The sequence below is a fragment of the Prionailurus viverrinus genome, chromosome A2 (assembly GCF_022837055.1).
Source record: "Prionailurus viverrinus isolate Anna chromosome A2, UM_Priviv_1.0, whole genome shotgun sequence".
NCBI lineage: Eukaryota > Metazoa > Chordata > Mammalia > Carnivora > Felidae > Prionailurus > Prionailurus viverrinus.
In genome coordinates this window covers 126,185,723-126,202,112 of record NC_062562.1, presented here as the reverse complement: position 1 = coordinate 126,202,112, position 16,390 = coordinate 126,185,723, and the positions used below count along the sequence as shown (strand labels likewise).

The window sequence follows — 16,390 nt, the reverse complement described above, 5'->3', positions numbered from 1 at the left end:
AATAGAAGGGGCTGTATAGGAACAAGGAAATACATTCATGAAAACAATATATAATTGCATGTTACTTAGGACTTCGCAATATTTTAAAGAACCTTATGTTGTAAGTTGTTATTTTAATCATGTTAATCCACATTTTTACATAATTAGAATTCATGATGTGAAGTATCTTGCTTGGTTTTTAGTATACCTACATTTTGTAGAAAAAGCAAATACTCTATTTTGTTGAAAAAGCAAATACTGTACTTGTTGAGTTCAGGCACTTGATAAACATCTCATTTACTCATACCACGCTTTTTAGGAAGGTAGCTGTTCTCCTCACGGTAGAAGATGTGAAATTGTAATTTAGGCTGGTTGTTACTTATGCAAGGTTTCACAGTCAGTACCTGGTGAAGCTGGGTTTCCCATTCTCCATCTGTCTTGCTCTAATACCTTGTTTCTGTTATTACATCAGGCTGCCTTTTTCAGTTACACAAAATGCTGAATTCAAAATAGAAATTTACTAACTCAGTCCAATGGGGTATAGTCTACCTACAAAGAGCTCATAGAAACTTATTTAGAGTATGATAGATTCATTCAACAAAATACTGAGTACATGACCTATGCCAGATTCTGTTCGATGCTGAGGATGTGGCAGTGAAAAGTGAGAGAATATGACTGCTAGCTTTTGGAAGCAAAATATGTAATATGTTTTGGCATGGGTTACATAGGTTTGAAGTTTCTGTTACTACTGGGAAAGGTACACACTTGGTGAATTTTAGAAAACTAGTTAGACAAGGGAATCATAAAAATTATACATAAATATCTTAAATGTATAAACTTAAACGAATACATTGTCATTCACCAGGTGTTAATATAAAGGCAAGAACTTTTCTTTGCATATGCCAAACTTTCTTAAACATACCATAATTAATCTTCCAAAGTTTATAGTTTTGGTTCTTAGAATAGGAGTAATAAGAGTTTATAAGAGTTATGATTTTCTCTAGAATTTTAGAATTCTTGACATAGAACATTTATAATATTCTCACTCGTGTCTTAGAAATGATTAGTTTTAAAGCCTGTACAAAATGTTAATACTTTCATTTATGCATCACATTAGTGATTTACAAATACTTCCAGTTGTTTTTAGAAATTTGCAGTTAACTCTTTTAAAGGTATATTTCACAAATTCAGAGACCATCTTAATTATTTGTACTGTGTGTCTGTACTCATTACACTTGTTATGTGTAAACTCTCTTGGTGCTTGTGCATGCCCTAGGTGACATTTGGTTAAATATTTTTCTGGGCCACAGCCCTGGGATGCCAGGATCATTAGTGCAGAGCTAGAATGTGGATCTGGTTGTCAGTCCCAGAATCCTCACCACTCCTATGCCTGTCATCTTGTTTGTCCTTCAGGTTTTCTTATATTTGGCATGATACATCTTTCACTTGCTTCTGGACTTGCTAGTTAACGGCTCTCTACCTAATGCCTGTATGCCCATTAAGCGAGCTCCAAAAACTGAGAAGCTATCCCAGCTATTCAGAAATCAATGAGTCTGGTATTAAAAGTATTAAAACCAGCCTACCCATGATTTTTAGATTAATAATGTTTACTGTAATGGAACATAAAGCAAAGTAAGCATTTTATTGATTTCAGGCTACCCGTGTAATGTGGACACCACCTCTCCGGGAAAGTTTCTCATATCCATTTCTTGTACTTCAGATGTGCATTTTAACTTTGATTCTCAGGTAATTTTTGTCTATAAACAAATCTAAATAAATTATGTAAGCTTTATTAAAATATGCTTCAACTTACTAAGTTATAATTGTCGATTTTAGTTTTCCTTTTATTTTTAGCTACTTTAAAATTAAATTGAGTATCTAGTTGAGAAAATAATCTAAAATTACACAAATAATTGCTTTCCACTTGAGTCTAGACTACAGATTTTTGGTAATCTAAATTCCTAGAGAGATGGTTTATTTTTATATTTTTGAAGTGATTTTAGTCTGACCAGTCAGGGGTTTCCTGGAATGAAATGTGTTAACTACAACATTTAGGATTATACCCGTGAGTGCATGTATTATACACTCTGTACTTTAGCCAAGAGTCATTTTTGTTTGGTAAATATAACTGAGTACTTAGTGAATATGTTTTGTGATAATATAACAAAACAATAGGAACATTTAAAGTTTTGCTTTTGAAAATTTATATAACATAGTATAAGGATTTATCAAAATCCAGTATACCCTTTATAAAAAAGAACGGCTACAATTTTATGATTTACACAAAATGTTGTACATTTCTTTTTCATATTCTAAAAGATACTAGCACTATCTGTGGTAAAAGGTGTTGGTTACTGATATTTCATAATTGCAGACTGGACAATTTAAAACTTCAGTGTGCAGTAGTTTATAACTGCATTCCAGAATTCTCTTTAAGTCATCATTTTAATTTTTTTCTTTAAATTTCTCACATTGTTAATTTATTACTTCACCAGCTTGTACACTTTTCCTCCATTGCTTTTTGAAATATAAAAATGGTGGTATATAAAACTGTTGCTGCTAATATAGGATAAGTATCTTGAGCTATGCAGGGTCAGTTCATGTTCTGTTTTCTGACCACATTGCTGGAGTATTAAATTTCTTATGTCATGCACAGTGAAAGGAAAATAAACTTTTATGTTTAAAGTATTTTATTTACTGGTAAACTAGATACAGTATTTAAACTGCTAATTTAGATTGTTTTGTACTAAGCATTTTTATAACAGGTATTTTAAGTTCTTTTTAATGAGTTTTTAAATTTGACTGTATTTTGTTGCCTTAGATCAAAGGTAAGGAGTCATTAGATTTCATCATTTTGCAGTTAGCTTTTCTGTTTAGTGATAGCTTAACTTTAATGGTAAAACTCACTGGTATTAATTCTCTCTATTAAGGACCTCGAACAATAGTAGAAGGCATTTTATTGCACTCTGTCTTTCCAATGTTGCTTTTATGCTTCCCTGGCAGTTTGCTCAGTTTATACTTTTTACTCAGGTAAGATGATTTCAAACTAATTTAAGTTGAATGCAAGATGTACTTGGTTGCTTTTATAGAAGTTTTAAAATGTCATGATGTTACTGCTCTAATAGTTTTTTAAAATATGGAATAATTATAGTTCTACATTCTACTAATGTATTGGTTTAGTTAGGCAGATATTAATGATCAACACGCAAAAGACCTTTTCCTATTTAAGTCACAATTTTTCTTGTTTATTTTTGAGATGATCTCTATAAATTTGCCTGTAGATTTTCCTTTTATCTTAGGAATCATTTTGGATGCCAAGCTACCCAACATGGTAAGGGCCAATCCTATTCTTCATGGTAGGGGGTATCTGCTTCTAACCTAGTTTACCGTTGGCTGTTTTGTCTGAAGAGCAGAATCGTACTGGACAGCGCTTCTCAGAGCTTCAATTGTGGTATTATTTGAGTGAATTTGAGGCCATATCCTGCCATTAAGTAACTAACGGCAAGAAACTGAGCTGGAAAAGCAGAGAGTAAAAGGTCAATTTTGATGAAATTTCATGATACCCAAATTTTCCATCAGAGCTCCTTTCTACCTAACTAACTAGCACTGATAATAATAATGTTCTCTATTGCCGATAAGAAATTGTACCAAGAAGACTGGTGCTGCCCATTATCTACAAGGAATGAAATGATAATCTCAGCTTAATTGGTGCTACATGTTTAAAGTATTCTCTGTGCTTTACTTCCTTAAAGTTGGCCCTTCCAGGTTGTAACACAGAGAATCTGTGGTTTCCATTATGTGCACGTGCCAGCATATATTTCTAATGTGCCTCACTTCCTCGCAAGCACATGTATTAATCCACTGGTGCTGATGAGACTGCTTAAGTAGCTGTTTGGGTAATTTTGATATCGCTTTAATGATTTTTGATCCATTCAAAAGATGTGCTAGGCTTTTCTTTCTTTCTTTTCTTTTTTCTTTCATTATTGAGATACAACAATTTATCTCAATAATTTATAAGTTTAAAGCAATAATTTATAAGTTTAAAGTGTACAGTGTGTTACCACCTACTCACTTTAAGGCCAGTGTCTGCAGAATCATGATGAAACCTTCATCTGGGGGCAAGAAAAGAAGCCCGTTGTCTACATTTTCACAACAGAATGTCGACTCTGTTGCTTGTATCTAATGAGAGGGCTCTCTTTTCAACCAGAAATTCAAACAGCAACATTTCAGCAACTGAGCAGAATTGTCGCCCCTTCAGTGTTTCTCTTAGCCACAGCTTATTTGTGATACTTAATAAGTGTGGTCCAGACTTGTACATCCTAATAATACTGGTCTCTGAGAGGAAAGAAAGGGAGACTAACATATGCCAGATTTCAGTTTCACAGTTTATCATTTAATCCTCAAGGAGTCCAGTCAGATGGGTATTATAGATAAAAAGAGGCTCAAAGATTAAATTCAAATCAAGTCTATCCAACTGCAAAGCTCCAGCATTTTCCAGTTCATTTTTGTTGCATGTCTAAGGCCTTTGAACTCTTCTCTGTTGAAGGCTGCACACTTGGCTATATTATCTTACTTCCTTGCTAAAACGCCTTCAGCTTTCATGCAGCAGTAATAAAAGAAATATGCATTTGAAGAACATTTCTGTACCTTTTGTGAAACTATAATTAATTGAGTGTACTCTATTATCTAATTGCTTTTCTATATAAGTACCTATATGACACATTTTTCATAATTAGTGTCAAGATTAATTTTCCTCACAAGGGAATTTATGAACTTCCTTTTAACCACTGTATCATATTAAATGAGCTGGACTCAAAAGGAGACTGGAAGAAAGCAACTGCATTTTTTCTCCTACTGCCTCTCAAAACCTTCATTCTAGACTTGTTTCTCCCCCATATTTAGATGAAATTTCAGGAGGTTCCATACCTATTCCTTTCCTTTTCATTTTGAAGAAGTTTCATTTCAGTAAAAAAAAAAAAAAAATCTTTAAAATCTTGTGTTTTCTGACCACAAAACATGATATATATCCACTTAACTAGTTCTTGGTTAATTTTCCTTAATAATGTTACATAGATTTTTAGAGACCTTACAGATCTTTCATTAGATTTATTCCCAGGTATTTTCTATTTTTGATGCATTTTAAAAGATTGGGTATTTTATATTTGTTAGGTATATAGTTCTACATACGTTAATTAGGCAAAGTTTCTTAATTATGCTGTTCAATTTTTTTTGTTATCTACTATTTTTGTTTGCTTATTTCAGTTACTAGAGGGGGAAATGTGTTAAAATCTACTTTAACAGTCGATCAATATCTATTCTTTAAATATGTTGATGTAATATTATGATATGCACAGTTGTTAAATATCCCTTTTAGTTTTTATTTTTTTAATATCAAATTTGTTTCAAATTGGTTTCCATACAACACCCAGTGCTCATCCCAAAAGGTGCCCTCCTCAATACCCATGACCCACCCTCCCCTCCCTTCCACCCCCCATCTACCCTCAGTTTGTTCTCAGTTTTTAAGAGTCTCTTATGCTTTGGCTCTCTCCCTCTCTAACCTTTTTTTTTTTTTTTCCTTCCCCTCCCCCCTGGACTTCTGTTAAGTTTCTCAGGATCCACATAAGCGTGAAAACATATGGTATCTGTCTTTCTCTGTATGACTTATTTCACTTAGCATAATATTCCTTTTATTTTATGTAATGTGCCTTCAAATTATTTTTTTTAATTTTTTAATGTTTAGTTTAGAGAGAGGGACAGAAACAGAGCACAAGTGGGGGAGAGGAAGAGGGAGAGGGAGACACAGAATCCAAAGCAGGCTCCAAGCTCTGAGGTGTCATCACAGAACTCACATGCCATGAGATCATGACCTGAGACGAAGTCAGACGCTTAACTGACTGAGCCACCCAGGCACCCCTGTGTCTTAAAAAATTTTAAGTGCATCTGTGTGTGGTAAGAACACTTAACATAAGATATCCCATCCTCACAAATTTGTTAAGTGTAGCTAGAATACAGTATTGTTATCTATAGGCTCAGTGTTGTACAGATCTCTAGAGTTTATTGATATGTCATAACTGAAACTTTATATGCATTGATTAGCAACTTTCCATTTCTTCCCCCCCCCACCCCTACCCCCACCTAGCCTCTGGCTATCACTATTCTATTCTTTGCTTCCATGGGTCTATCTATTCTAAATACCTCATATAAGTGGAATCATGCAGTATTTGACCTTCTATGACTAGCTTATTTCACTTAGCATAATGAAATTATGAATTATCCTCATTCATATTGTGCCATATTACAGGATTTACATCTTTTTTAAGACTTATGATATTCCATTTTATGTGTATGACACATTTTTAATCCATTTATCCATTGATTGTCATTTAGGTTATTTCCGCACTTAGGATATTATGAATAGTGCTACAGTGAGCACGGGAGTGCTCGTATCTCTTCAAGATTGTGTTTTCAATACTTTTTTGTTTGTTTTTGTTTTTATCTTGTTTTATTTTTTATTTTTTTTTAATTTGCATCCAAATTAGCATATAGCGCAACAATGATTTCAGGAGTAGATTCCTTAGCACCCCTTACCCATTTAGCCTATCTCCCCTCCCACACCCCCTCCAGGAACCCTCAGTTTGTTCTCCATATTTATGAGTCTCTTCTGTTTTGTCCCCCTCCCTGTTTTTATATTACTTTTGTTTCCCTTCCCTTATGTTCATCTGTTTTGTCTCTTAAAGTCCTCATATGAGTGAAGTCATATGATATTTGTCTTTCTCTGACTAATTTCGCTTAGCATAATACCCTCCAGTTCCATCCACGTAGTTGCAAATGGCAAGATTCATTCTTTTTGATTGCCAAGTAATACTCCATTGTATATATATACCACGCCTTCTTTATCCATTCATCCATCGATGGACATTTGGGCTCTTTCCATACTTTGGCTATTGTTGACAGTGCTGCTATACACGTGGGGGTGCATGTGCCCCTTTGAAACAGCACCCCTGTATCCCTGGGATAAATGCCTAGTAGTTCAATTGCTGGGTCGTAAGGTAGTTCTATTTTTAGTTTTTTGAGGAACCTCCATACTGTTTTCCAGAATGGCTGCTCCAGCTTGCATTCCCACCAACAATGCAAAAGAGATCCTCTTTCTCCACATCCTCGCCAACATCTGTTGTTGCCTGAGTTGTTAATGTTAGCCATTCTGACAGGTGTAAGGTGATACCTCCTTGTGGTTTTGATTTGTATTTCCCTGATGATGAGTGATGTTGAGCATTTTTTCATGTGTCGGTTGGCCATCTGGATGTCTTCTTTGGAGAAGTTTCTGTTCATGTCTTTTGCCCATTTCTTCACTGGATTTTTTGTTTTTTGGGTGTTGAGTTTGGTAAGTTCTTTATAGATTTTGGATACTAACCCTTTATCTGATATGTCATTTGCAAATATCTTCTCCCATTCTGTCGGTTGCCTTTTAGTTTTGCTGATTGTTTCCTTTGCTGTGCAGAAGCTTTTTATTTTGATGAGGTCCCAGTAGTTCATTTTTGCTTTTGTTTCCCTTGCCTCTGGAGGCGTGTTGAGTAAGAAGTTGCTGCGGGCAAGATCAAAAAGGTTTTTGCCTGCTTTCTCCTCAAGGATTTTGATGGCTTCCTGTCTTACATTTAGGTCTTTCACCATTTTGAGTTTATTTTTGTGTATGGTGTAAGAAAGTAGTCCAGGTTCATTCTTCTGCATGTCACTGTCCAGTTTTCCCAGCACCACTTGCTGAAGAGACTGTCTTGGATATTCTTTTCTGCTTTGTCAAAAATTAGTTGGCCATATGTTTGTGGGCCCATTTCTGGGTTCTCTATTCTATTCCATTGATCTGAGTGTCTGTTCTTATGCCAGTAACATACTGTCTTGATGATTACAGTTTTGTAGTATAGCTTGAAGTCTGGGATTATGATGCCTCCTGCTTTGGTTTTCTTTTTCAAGATTGCTTTGGCTATTCGGGGTCTTTTCTGGTTTCATACAAATTTTAGGATTCTTTGTTCTAGCTCTGTGAAGAATGCTGGTATTATTTTGTTAGGGATTGCATCGAATATGTAGATTGCTTTGGATTGTATCGACATTTTAACAATATTTGTTCTTCCTATCCAGGAGCATGGAATCTTTTTCCATTTTTTGGTGTCTTCTTCAATTTCTTTCATAAGCTTTCTGTAGTTTTCAATGTATAGATTTTTTTATCTCCTTGGTTAGATTTATTCCTAGGTATTTTATGGGTTTTGTGCAACTGTAAATGGGATCGATTCCTTGATTTCTCTTTCTCTCACTTCATTATTGGTGTATAGGAATGCAACTGATTTCTGTGCGTTGATTTTATATCCTGCAACTTTGCTGAATTCATGAATCAATTATAGCAGTTTTTGGTGGAATCTTTTGGGTTTTCCATATAGAGTATCATGTCATCTGCAAAGAGTGAAATTTTGACCTCCTCCTGGCTGATTTGGATGCCTTTTATTTCTTTGTGTTGTCTGATTGCAGAGGCTAAGACTTCCAATACTATGTTGAATAAAAGTGGCAAGAGTGGACATCCCTATCTTGTTCCTGACCTTATCCTTCTGTCCCTACTTTCTTGAGGGTTTTTATCAAGAAAGGATGCTGTATTTTGTCCAGTGCTTTCTCTGCATTTATTGAGAGGATCATATGGTTCTTGTCCTTTCTTTTATTGATGTGATGAATCACATTAATTGTTTTGCAGATATTGAACCAGCCCTGCATCCCAGGTATAAATCCCACTTAGTCATGGTGAATAATTTTTTTAATGTATTGTTGGATCTGGTTGGCTAATATATTATTGAGGATTTTTGCATCCATGTTCATCAGGGAAATTGGTCTATAGTTCTCCTTTTTAGTGTGGTCTCTGTCTGGTTTTGTAATCAAGGTAATGCTGGCTTCGTAGAAAGTTTAGAAGTTTTCCTTCCATTTCTATTTGTTGGAACGGCTTCAAGAGAATAGGTGTTAATTCTTCCTTAAATGTTTGGTAGATAGAATTCCCCTGGAAAGCCATCTGGCCCTGGACTCTTGTTTTTTGGGAGATTTTTGATTACTAATTCGATTTCCTTACTGGTTATGGGTCTGTTCAAGTTTTGTTTCTTCCTGTTTCAGTTTTGATAGTGTATATGTTTCTAGGAATTTGTCCATTTCTTCCAGATTGCCCATTTTATTGGCCTATAATTGCTCATAATCTTCTCTTATTATTGTGTTTATTTCTGTTGTGTTGGTTGTGATCTGTCCACTTTCTTTCTTGATTTTATTTATTTGGGTCCTTTTTCTTTTTGATCAAACTGGCTAGTGGTTTGTCAATTTTGTTAATTCTTTCAAAGAACCAGCTTCTAGTTTCATTAATCTGTTCTACTGTTTTCTTGGTTTCGATAGCATTAATTTCTGCTCTAATCTTTATTATTTCCTGCCTTCTGCTGGTTTTGGGTCTTATTTGCTGTTCTTTTTCGAGCTCCTTAAGGCATAAGATTAGGTTGTGTATCTGAGATCTTTCTTCCTTCTTTAGGAAGGCCTGGATTGCTATATACTTTCCTCTTATGACTGCCTTTGCTACATGCCAGAGGTTTTGGGTTGTAGTGTTATCATTTTCATTCGCTTCCATATACTTTTTAATTTCATCTTTAACTTCTTGGTTTGCCCATTCATTCTTTAGTAGGATGTTCTTCAGTCTCCAAGTATTTGTTACCTTTCCAAATTTTTTTTTTTGTGGTTGATTTTGAGTTTCATAGCATTGTGGTCTGAAAATATGCACGGTATGATCTCAATCTTTTTGTACTTACTTAGGGCTGATCTGTGTCCCAGTATATGGTTTATTCTGGAGAACGTTCCATGGGCATTGGAGAAGAATGTATATTCTGTTGCTTTAAGATGGAATGTTCTGAATATATCTGTTAAGTCCACCTGGTCCAGTGTGTCATTCAAAACCATATTTTCCTTTTTTGATTAGATGATCTGCCCACTGCTGTGAGTGGGGTGTTGAAGTCTCCAGCCCTTTGCAAAGGGTCTCACCGAGCAATGGCCGAATGCCAGCTGCACCCAGGAACGCTTGCAGGACCCTGCTGCTGCCAATGCCCTGAGGCTGTGGCCAGGTGCCAGCCTGCCCCAGAAAAAAGTTCACGAGATACTGTAGTAGGCAGCGTTTCAGGGATTATGGAAAATCACACCACACATCTGGCACCAGGCTTCACCCTTAATGACCTTGTTCCAGCACCAGCGAATGTGGTTTTCTGGGGTCTGCTGGGACCAGGTGGCTTCAACAGTCTCCACCAAATGTCCTTCCAGCAGTGGAACCGCTTTTCCCCGTGTGGTCTGGGAACCTCCCGGACCCCACTCAGTTCCTGGGGATTCGCCCTTCCCACCAGAGCACTGCTGGTATTGAGCTGTGGAGTTGCAGACTTTGCACTCCCCTTGTTTACAGTCTTAATGGAATTTAAACCTTCTCCTTTCTCCTTTCTCTCTTTTTAGTTTAGTCCCTGTGGCTATTTCCAATTTTCCAGTTTCTCTCCAGCTGCTTTTGGGGAGGGGTGCTTTTCCCATATACTTCCCCGCCCCCACTCCCCCGCCCCAGTCTCCATCCTCTCTCCGCTCACAAAAGCACCCTCCTCCCTGCACCTTCTTGCTCCCTAAGTTCACTTCTCTACGCCATTTACCTGCTGAATTCTGTGGTTCAGGTTGTGCAGATTGTTGTGTTAATCCTCCAGTCAGTTTTCTAGGTGTGTAGGATGGTTTAGTGTTGTTCTGGCTGTGTCTCATGGATGCGAGACATACAAAAAACTTCCATGCTGTTCTGCCATCTTGGCTCCTCCCTGTTTTCAATTCTTTAAGATAAATACCTAGAAGTGTGATTGCTGGATTATATGATAATTCTATTTTTTATTTGTTGAGGAACCTTCATACAGTTTTCCATAGCAGCCATACAATTTTGCATATGTATCAACCGTGTGAACTGTGTGAAAGAGTTCCCTTTTTTCCATATCCTCATTAATACTTGTTGCCTGGTTGTTGATAATAACCATCCTAATGGGTGTGAGATAACGTACCATTGTGGTTTTGATTTGTATTTCACTGATAATTAGTGACATTGAGCATTTTTTTGTATATATATTATCCATTTGCATATCTTTGGGTAAATACCTGTTCAAGCCTTTGCCCATTTTTTAATAGCATTATTAGTTTTTCCCTAGAGTATTAGGAGGTTTTGTTTAGTAATAAGTATTTTGGATATTAACCTTTTATCAGATATATGGTCTGCAAATATTTTCTCCCATTCTATAGATTGCCTTTTTACTTTGTTGATTGTTTCCTTTGCTGTGCAGAAGCTTTTTAGTTTGATGCAATGTTACTTGTCTATACATCTGATAAGAGATGAACATAAAAAGATAAGAGATAATTAGTGTTGGAGAGGATGTAGTAGAAATGGAGTGAATGCTTATGCTCTGTTGGTGTGAATTGAAATTGGTGCAACCACTATGGAAGAGTTTGGAGGCTCTCCATGTAATTAAAAATAGAGCTATTATATGATCCAGCAATTCCATTTCTAGGTGTATATCCAAAGGAAATGAAAAGAGATTATCCAAGAGATATTTAAATTTCCATGTTTGTTACAGCATTATTCACAATAGCCAAGATGTGGAAAAAACCTAAGTGACTTTCAACACATGAATGGATAAAGAAGGTGGGATACACACACACACACACACACACACACACACAGTGGAATATTCTGCTATGAGAAAGAAGAAAATCCTGCCATTTGTGCCAACATAGATGGACCTTGAGGGCCTTGTGCTAAGTGAGATATGTCAGGCAGAGAACAACAAATACTGTATGATACCATTTATATGTGGAAACAAAAACAGCCAAGCTAGTAGAGTTGAATGGTGGTTACCAGTATGTGGGGGTGGGAGACAGGGAGATATTGTTCAAAGAACACAAACTTGCAATTGGAAGATGAATGAATTTGGGAGATCTAATACACAGTAGAGTGATTACAATTAACAATATTGTTTTATATACTTGAAAGTTGCCAGGAGAGTAGATCTTAAATGTTCTTACTACAAAAATGAAATGGGAATTTGGTGACATAATGGAGGGAGATATTTGCTAACACTGAAGTGCTAATCCTGTTATAATATATAGGTGTGTCAAATCAACATGTTATACACCTTAAACTTACATAATGTTGTGAGTTAGTTACATCTTAATAAATCTGGAAAAAAATAGGGGTTCCTTAGTAGAGATTCTAACCATAATAAAAAGGGTAAAATTCTTAAGTCTAGTTAAGTTCTGATTATCCATTACCTGGTATATTGCTTGGAACTACATTCACCTGTCTTATCTCTTCTGGGGGAGGAGGTGGGTAGTAAGGTATTTAGGCTGAGAGAACAAGAAATGACAAAGGCTTTGACAGTAAGATATTAGCCTCAAACTCCCAAATTCTGGATGTTGACTTATAGAATAAACTTGTAATAATTTATGCATTCTTGAACTGTGAGTTTTGATGGTCGCCTTCTGTTTTATGAGGCACTTGATAATGTGTTGAAAAGAGGTTTGCTGAGCTATTTGTATCCTTGCCTTTTTTTCCACACTACCAAGTAAGTACCTTTAGGGTGGAGATAGCATTGGTACTCTAGTATCCATTGATAGGATTTAAATTTATAGGATTGTCTCTAAAAAAAACAAACAAACGTATTTGAAGCTCTAAGTAGCTAAGGTATGACAAAGCACTGGAAAACTGTATTCAGGTAAATTGTTTAGTACTTGAAAGTATTACCATCTTCAGCTTTGTTTAACACAAACATCTCCTTGGCACTCTTGAATGAATTACTCATTGTTTCTGTGTTTACAAATTTTTTTTGAAATTGTACATACAATGAACTCTTAACCTCTTTACTACTGAGTGTTAAATTGCATGGGACTTTTCTGTTCAAAGGCCCAAACTAAAGAATTCCTGGGCTCAGTCATAATAATGACTGTGAATACCATCCTCTAAAATATAAGCAATGGTAATACTGTACTTTGCAGTAGAGTTCTGCAATCTTTAATTGAATAAAGTATAACCAAAATAAAATGTCAAGTAGTTGGAATCATAGAGCACGTTGCCTTTTCACCTTAGCTTCTTCCAGTTAGCAATATGCATTTAAGTTTCTCCATGTCTTTTCATGACTGGATAGCTCATTTTTTTATACTGCTGAATGATATTTCATTGTACAGATTTACACAGTTTGTTTATCCATTCACCTTTTGAAGGACATTGTGGTTGCTTCCAGTCTTGGGTGATTCTAGAAACATTTGTGTGAATTTTGTATGCATATAAGAATGTAACACAATTGGGTACATACTCAAGAGTGTGATTGGTGGATTGTATTGTAAGACTATGTTTAGTTTTGTAAGAAACTGCCTGTTTTATCGGGTTTTTGGATTTCAGCCATTCTTACAGGTGCATAGCAGTATGTCCTTATTGCTTTAATTTACAGTTACCATTTTTATATGTGCTTATTTGCCATCTGTATATATTATTTGATAAGGTAATTGTTTGGATCTTTTGCCCATTTTTAAACTGGGTTTTTCTCTGGGCGCCTGGGTGGCTCAGTCAGTTGAGTGTCCCGACTTCAAGTCAGATCATGATCTCACGGTCCCTTGAGTTCGAGCCCCATATTGGGCTCTGTGCTGACAGCTCAGAGCCTGGAGTCTGCTTTGGATTCTGTGTCTCTCTCAAAAATAGATAAACATTAAAAAAAAATTAAAAAAAAATAAATTGGGTTTTCTTATTTCTGAATTTTAAGAGTTCTAAATATATTTTGCATACCAGACCTTTATCAACATGGGTTTTGCAAAGATTTTGTCACAGTCTCTTCCTTGTTTTTTAATTTTCTTAATGGTGTCTTTGCAGAACTGAGGTTTTTAATTTTAAGAATGTTCAATTTATGAATTTTTTTCATGGGTCATGCTTTTGGTTTTATATCTAAAAACTCATTCTCAAAGTCACCTAGATTTTCTCCTTATGTTATCTTTTGGATGTTTTATAGTCTGCGTTTTAAATTTAGGCCTAAGATCCATTTTTTTTTTTAATGTTTATTTATTGTGAGACAGAGAGACAGAGTGTGAGTAGGGGAGGGGCAGAGAGAGGGAGACACAGAATCTGAAGGAGGATCCCGGCTCTGAGCTGTCAGCACAGAGCCCAATGCAGGGCTCAAACTCAAAAACCGCGAGATCATGACCTGAGCCGAAGACGGACCCTTAACCGACTGAGCCACCCAGGCACCCCCCCTAAGATCCATTTTGAGTTAATTTTTTTGGAGAGATGTAAGGTCTAGGTCTAGGTTCATTTTTTTGTGTGTGTATGAACGTCCAAGTCTTCCAGCCCCATTTGTTGACAAGACTATCATTTCCCTACTGAATTATCTTTGCTTCTTTGTCAAGCTTCAGTTGCCTATAATTGCATAGATCTGTCTCTGGGCTTTCTATTTTATTGCATTGATTAATTTGTCTGTTATTTTTCCAATATCATGCTGTCTTGATTACTGCAACTTTATATTAAGTCTTAAAGTCAGTTAGTGTCCAGATTTTTAAAGAATTTTTCTCTTTGCCTTCGGTTTTGCGCAGTTTTGACCATGATATGCCAAGTGTGGTCAAGTTTTTGTTTGTTTTAATTTATCCCTTGTTGGGGATTTGTAATACTTTATAAATCGATGCTTGATTTTTTTCTGTAAATGTTTGGAATTTCTCTGATATAATCTCTTTAAATATAGTTTTTATTTCATTCCTATATCCTTTTCTGAGATATAAAGTAGAATATATTAGACCTTTACACTGTATGTTCTGTATCTATTATATTCTTTCATATATTTTTCATCCCTTTGTCATTCTTTTTTCTAAATGTTTTCTTCTGACCTACCTTCGACTTTATCACTTCTTTGGTTGTATTTAACCTGCTTTTAAATCCATCTTTCTTGGGGCACCTGCGTGGCTCAGTTGGTTGAGCGGCCGACTTCAGCTCAGGTCATGATCTCGCGGTCCGTGAGTTTGAGCCCCGCGTCAGGCTCTGTGCTGACAGCTCAGAGCCTGGAGCGTGTTTCAGATTCTGTGTCGCCCTCTCTCTGATCCTCCCCTGTTCATGCTCTGTCTCTCCCTGTCTCAAAAATAAATAAAAATGTTAAAAAAATAAATAAATCCATCTTTCTTAATATTGATTATTCTAATATTTATATCACATATAAATTTGTGTAATATTTATGTAATAAATTTATTTACATATTTACATATTATTTATGTAATCAGTTTATATATTTCAATTTCTATTATGGCTTTCAGAACTCTCTTGGAAATTTGAAAAATTTTTAAAGTTTATTTATTTTGAGAGAGAGAGAGAGAAAGAGAGAGAGAGAGAGCACGAGTGGGAGAGGAGCAGAGAGAGAGAATCCCAAGCAGCCTCCGCACTGTCAGCACAGAGCTGATGTGGGCTCTAACCCACAAACCGTGAGATCCTGACCTGAGCTATTAAGTCAGATGCTTAACCAAGTGAGCCACCCATGCACCCCAGGAAGTCTCAATTTTATCTGTTATTTCCTTCCACATATCAAAAAGAAAGTCTATTTCTGATGATGCCAGACATGTTTTTGAGTAGTTTACAAGCTGAGTGGTTTTTACATTTTTAAAAGTGTTATTAAAGAAAAAAAAATAGATGAAGAATATACAACAGAGACTGTACATGGCCCACAAAGCATAACACATTTACTAGCTGCTTTTTACGTAAAAAGTTTACTGACCCATAAAGTAGATTCTTTATATATCTGTTTCTATTATCATAGTGATAATAGATATCTCCTATATCTGGTTGGTTTTTTTTTTTTTTTAATTTTTTTTCAACGTTTATTTATTTTTGGGACAGAGAGACACAGAGCATGAACGGGGGAGGGGCAGAGAGAGAGGGAGACACAGAATCGGAAACAGGCTCCAGGCTCTGGGCCATCAGCCCAGAGCCTGACGCGGGGCACGAACCCACGGACCGCGAGATCGTGACCTGGCTGAAGTCGGACGCTTAACCGACTGCGCCACCCAGGCGCCCCTATCTGGTTGGTTTTGATGCGGTATTGGATATTGTACATGAACAATCACAGAGTTACTTTGGGACTAGGTTGATATTAACTTCTTCCAGAGAAGATTGAAATTTGTTCCACTAGGCAGATAAAGGCACTACCAATCTTCAGTCACCCTCATACAATGAGAGAATGAGCTGATTCAAAGGTGGACTTCCATCTTTCTGAGGGCTGCTTGACTTCTGCTTCTCTCTTATATCCCAAAGCAAAGCTTGGGGACTTAGTGAGGATCTCGTTCTTTGTGGGCCCTGAGTACTGAGTCCATTGAGATCTTTCAACTA

General features: G+C 36.2%; 1 protein-coding gene across 1 annotated transcript in view; it reads left to right on the top strand.

Moving 5' to 3' along the window:
* The window catches only part of DPY19L2 (dpy-19 like 2), a 105,305-nt gene that overhangs the window by 30,449 nt on the left and 58,466 nt on the right, over positions 1-16,390 (top strand). The window contains exons 8-9 of the mRNA XM_047851004.1: positions 1,634-1,725; positions 2,910-3,009. Coding sequence (XP_047706960.1) covers positions 1,634-1,725; positions 2,910-3,009 — 192 coding nt within the window. The remainder of the gene's footprint in view (positions 1-1,633; positions 1,726-2,909; positions 3,010-16,390) is intronic.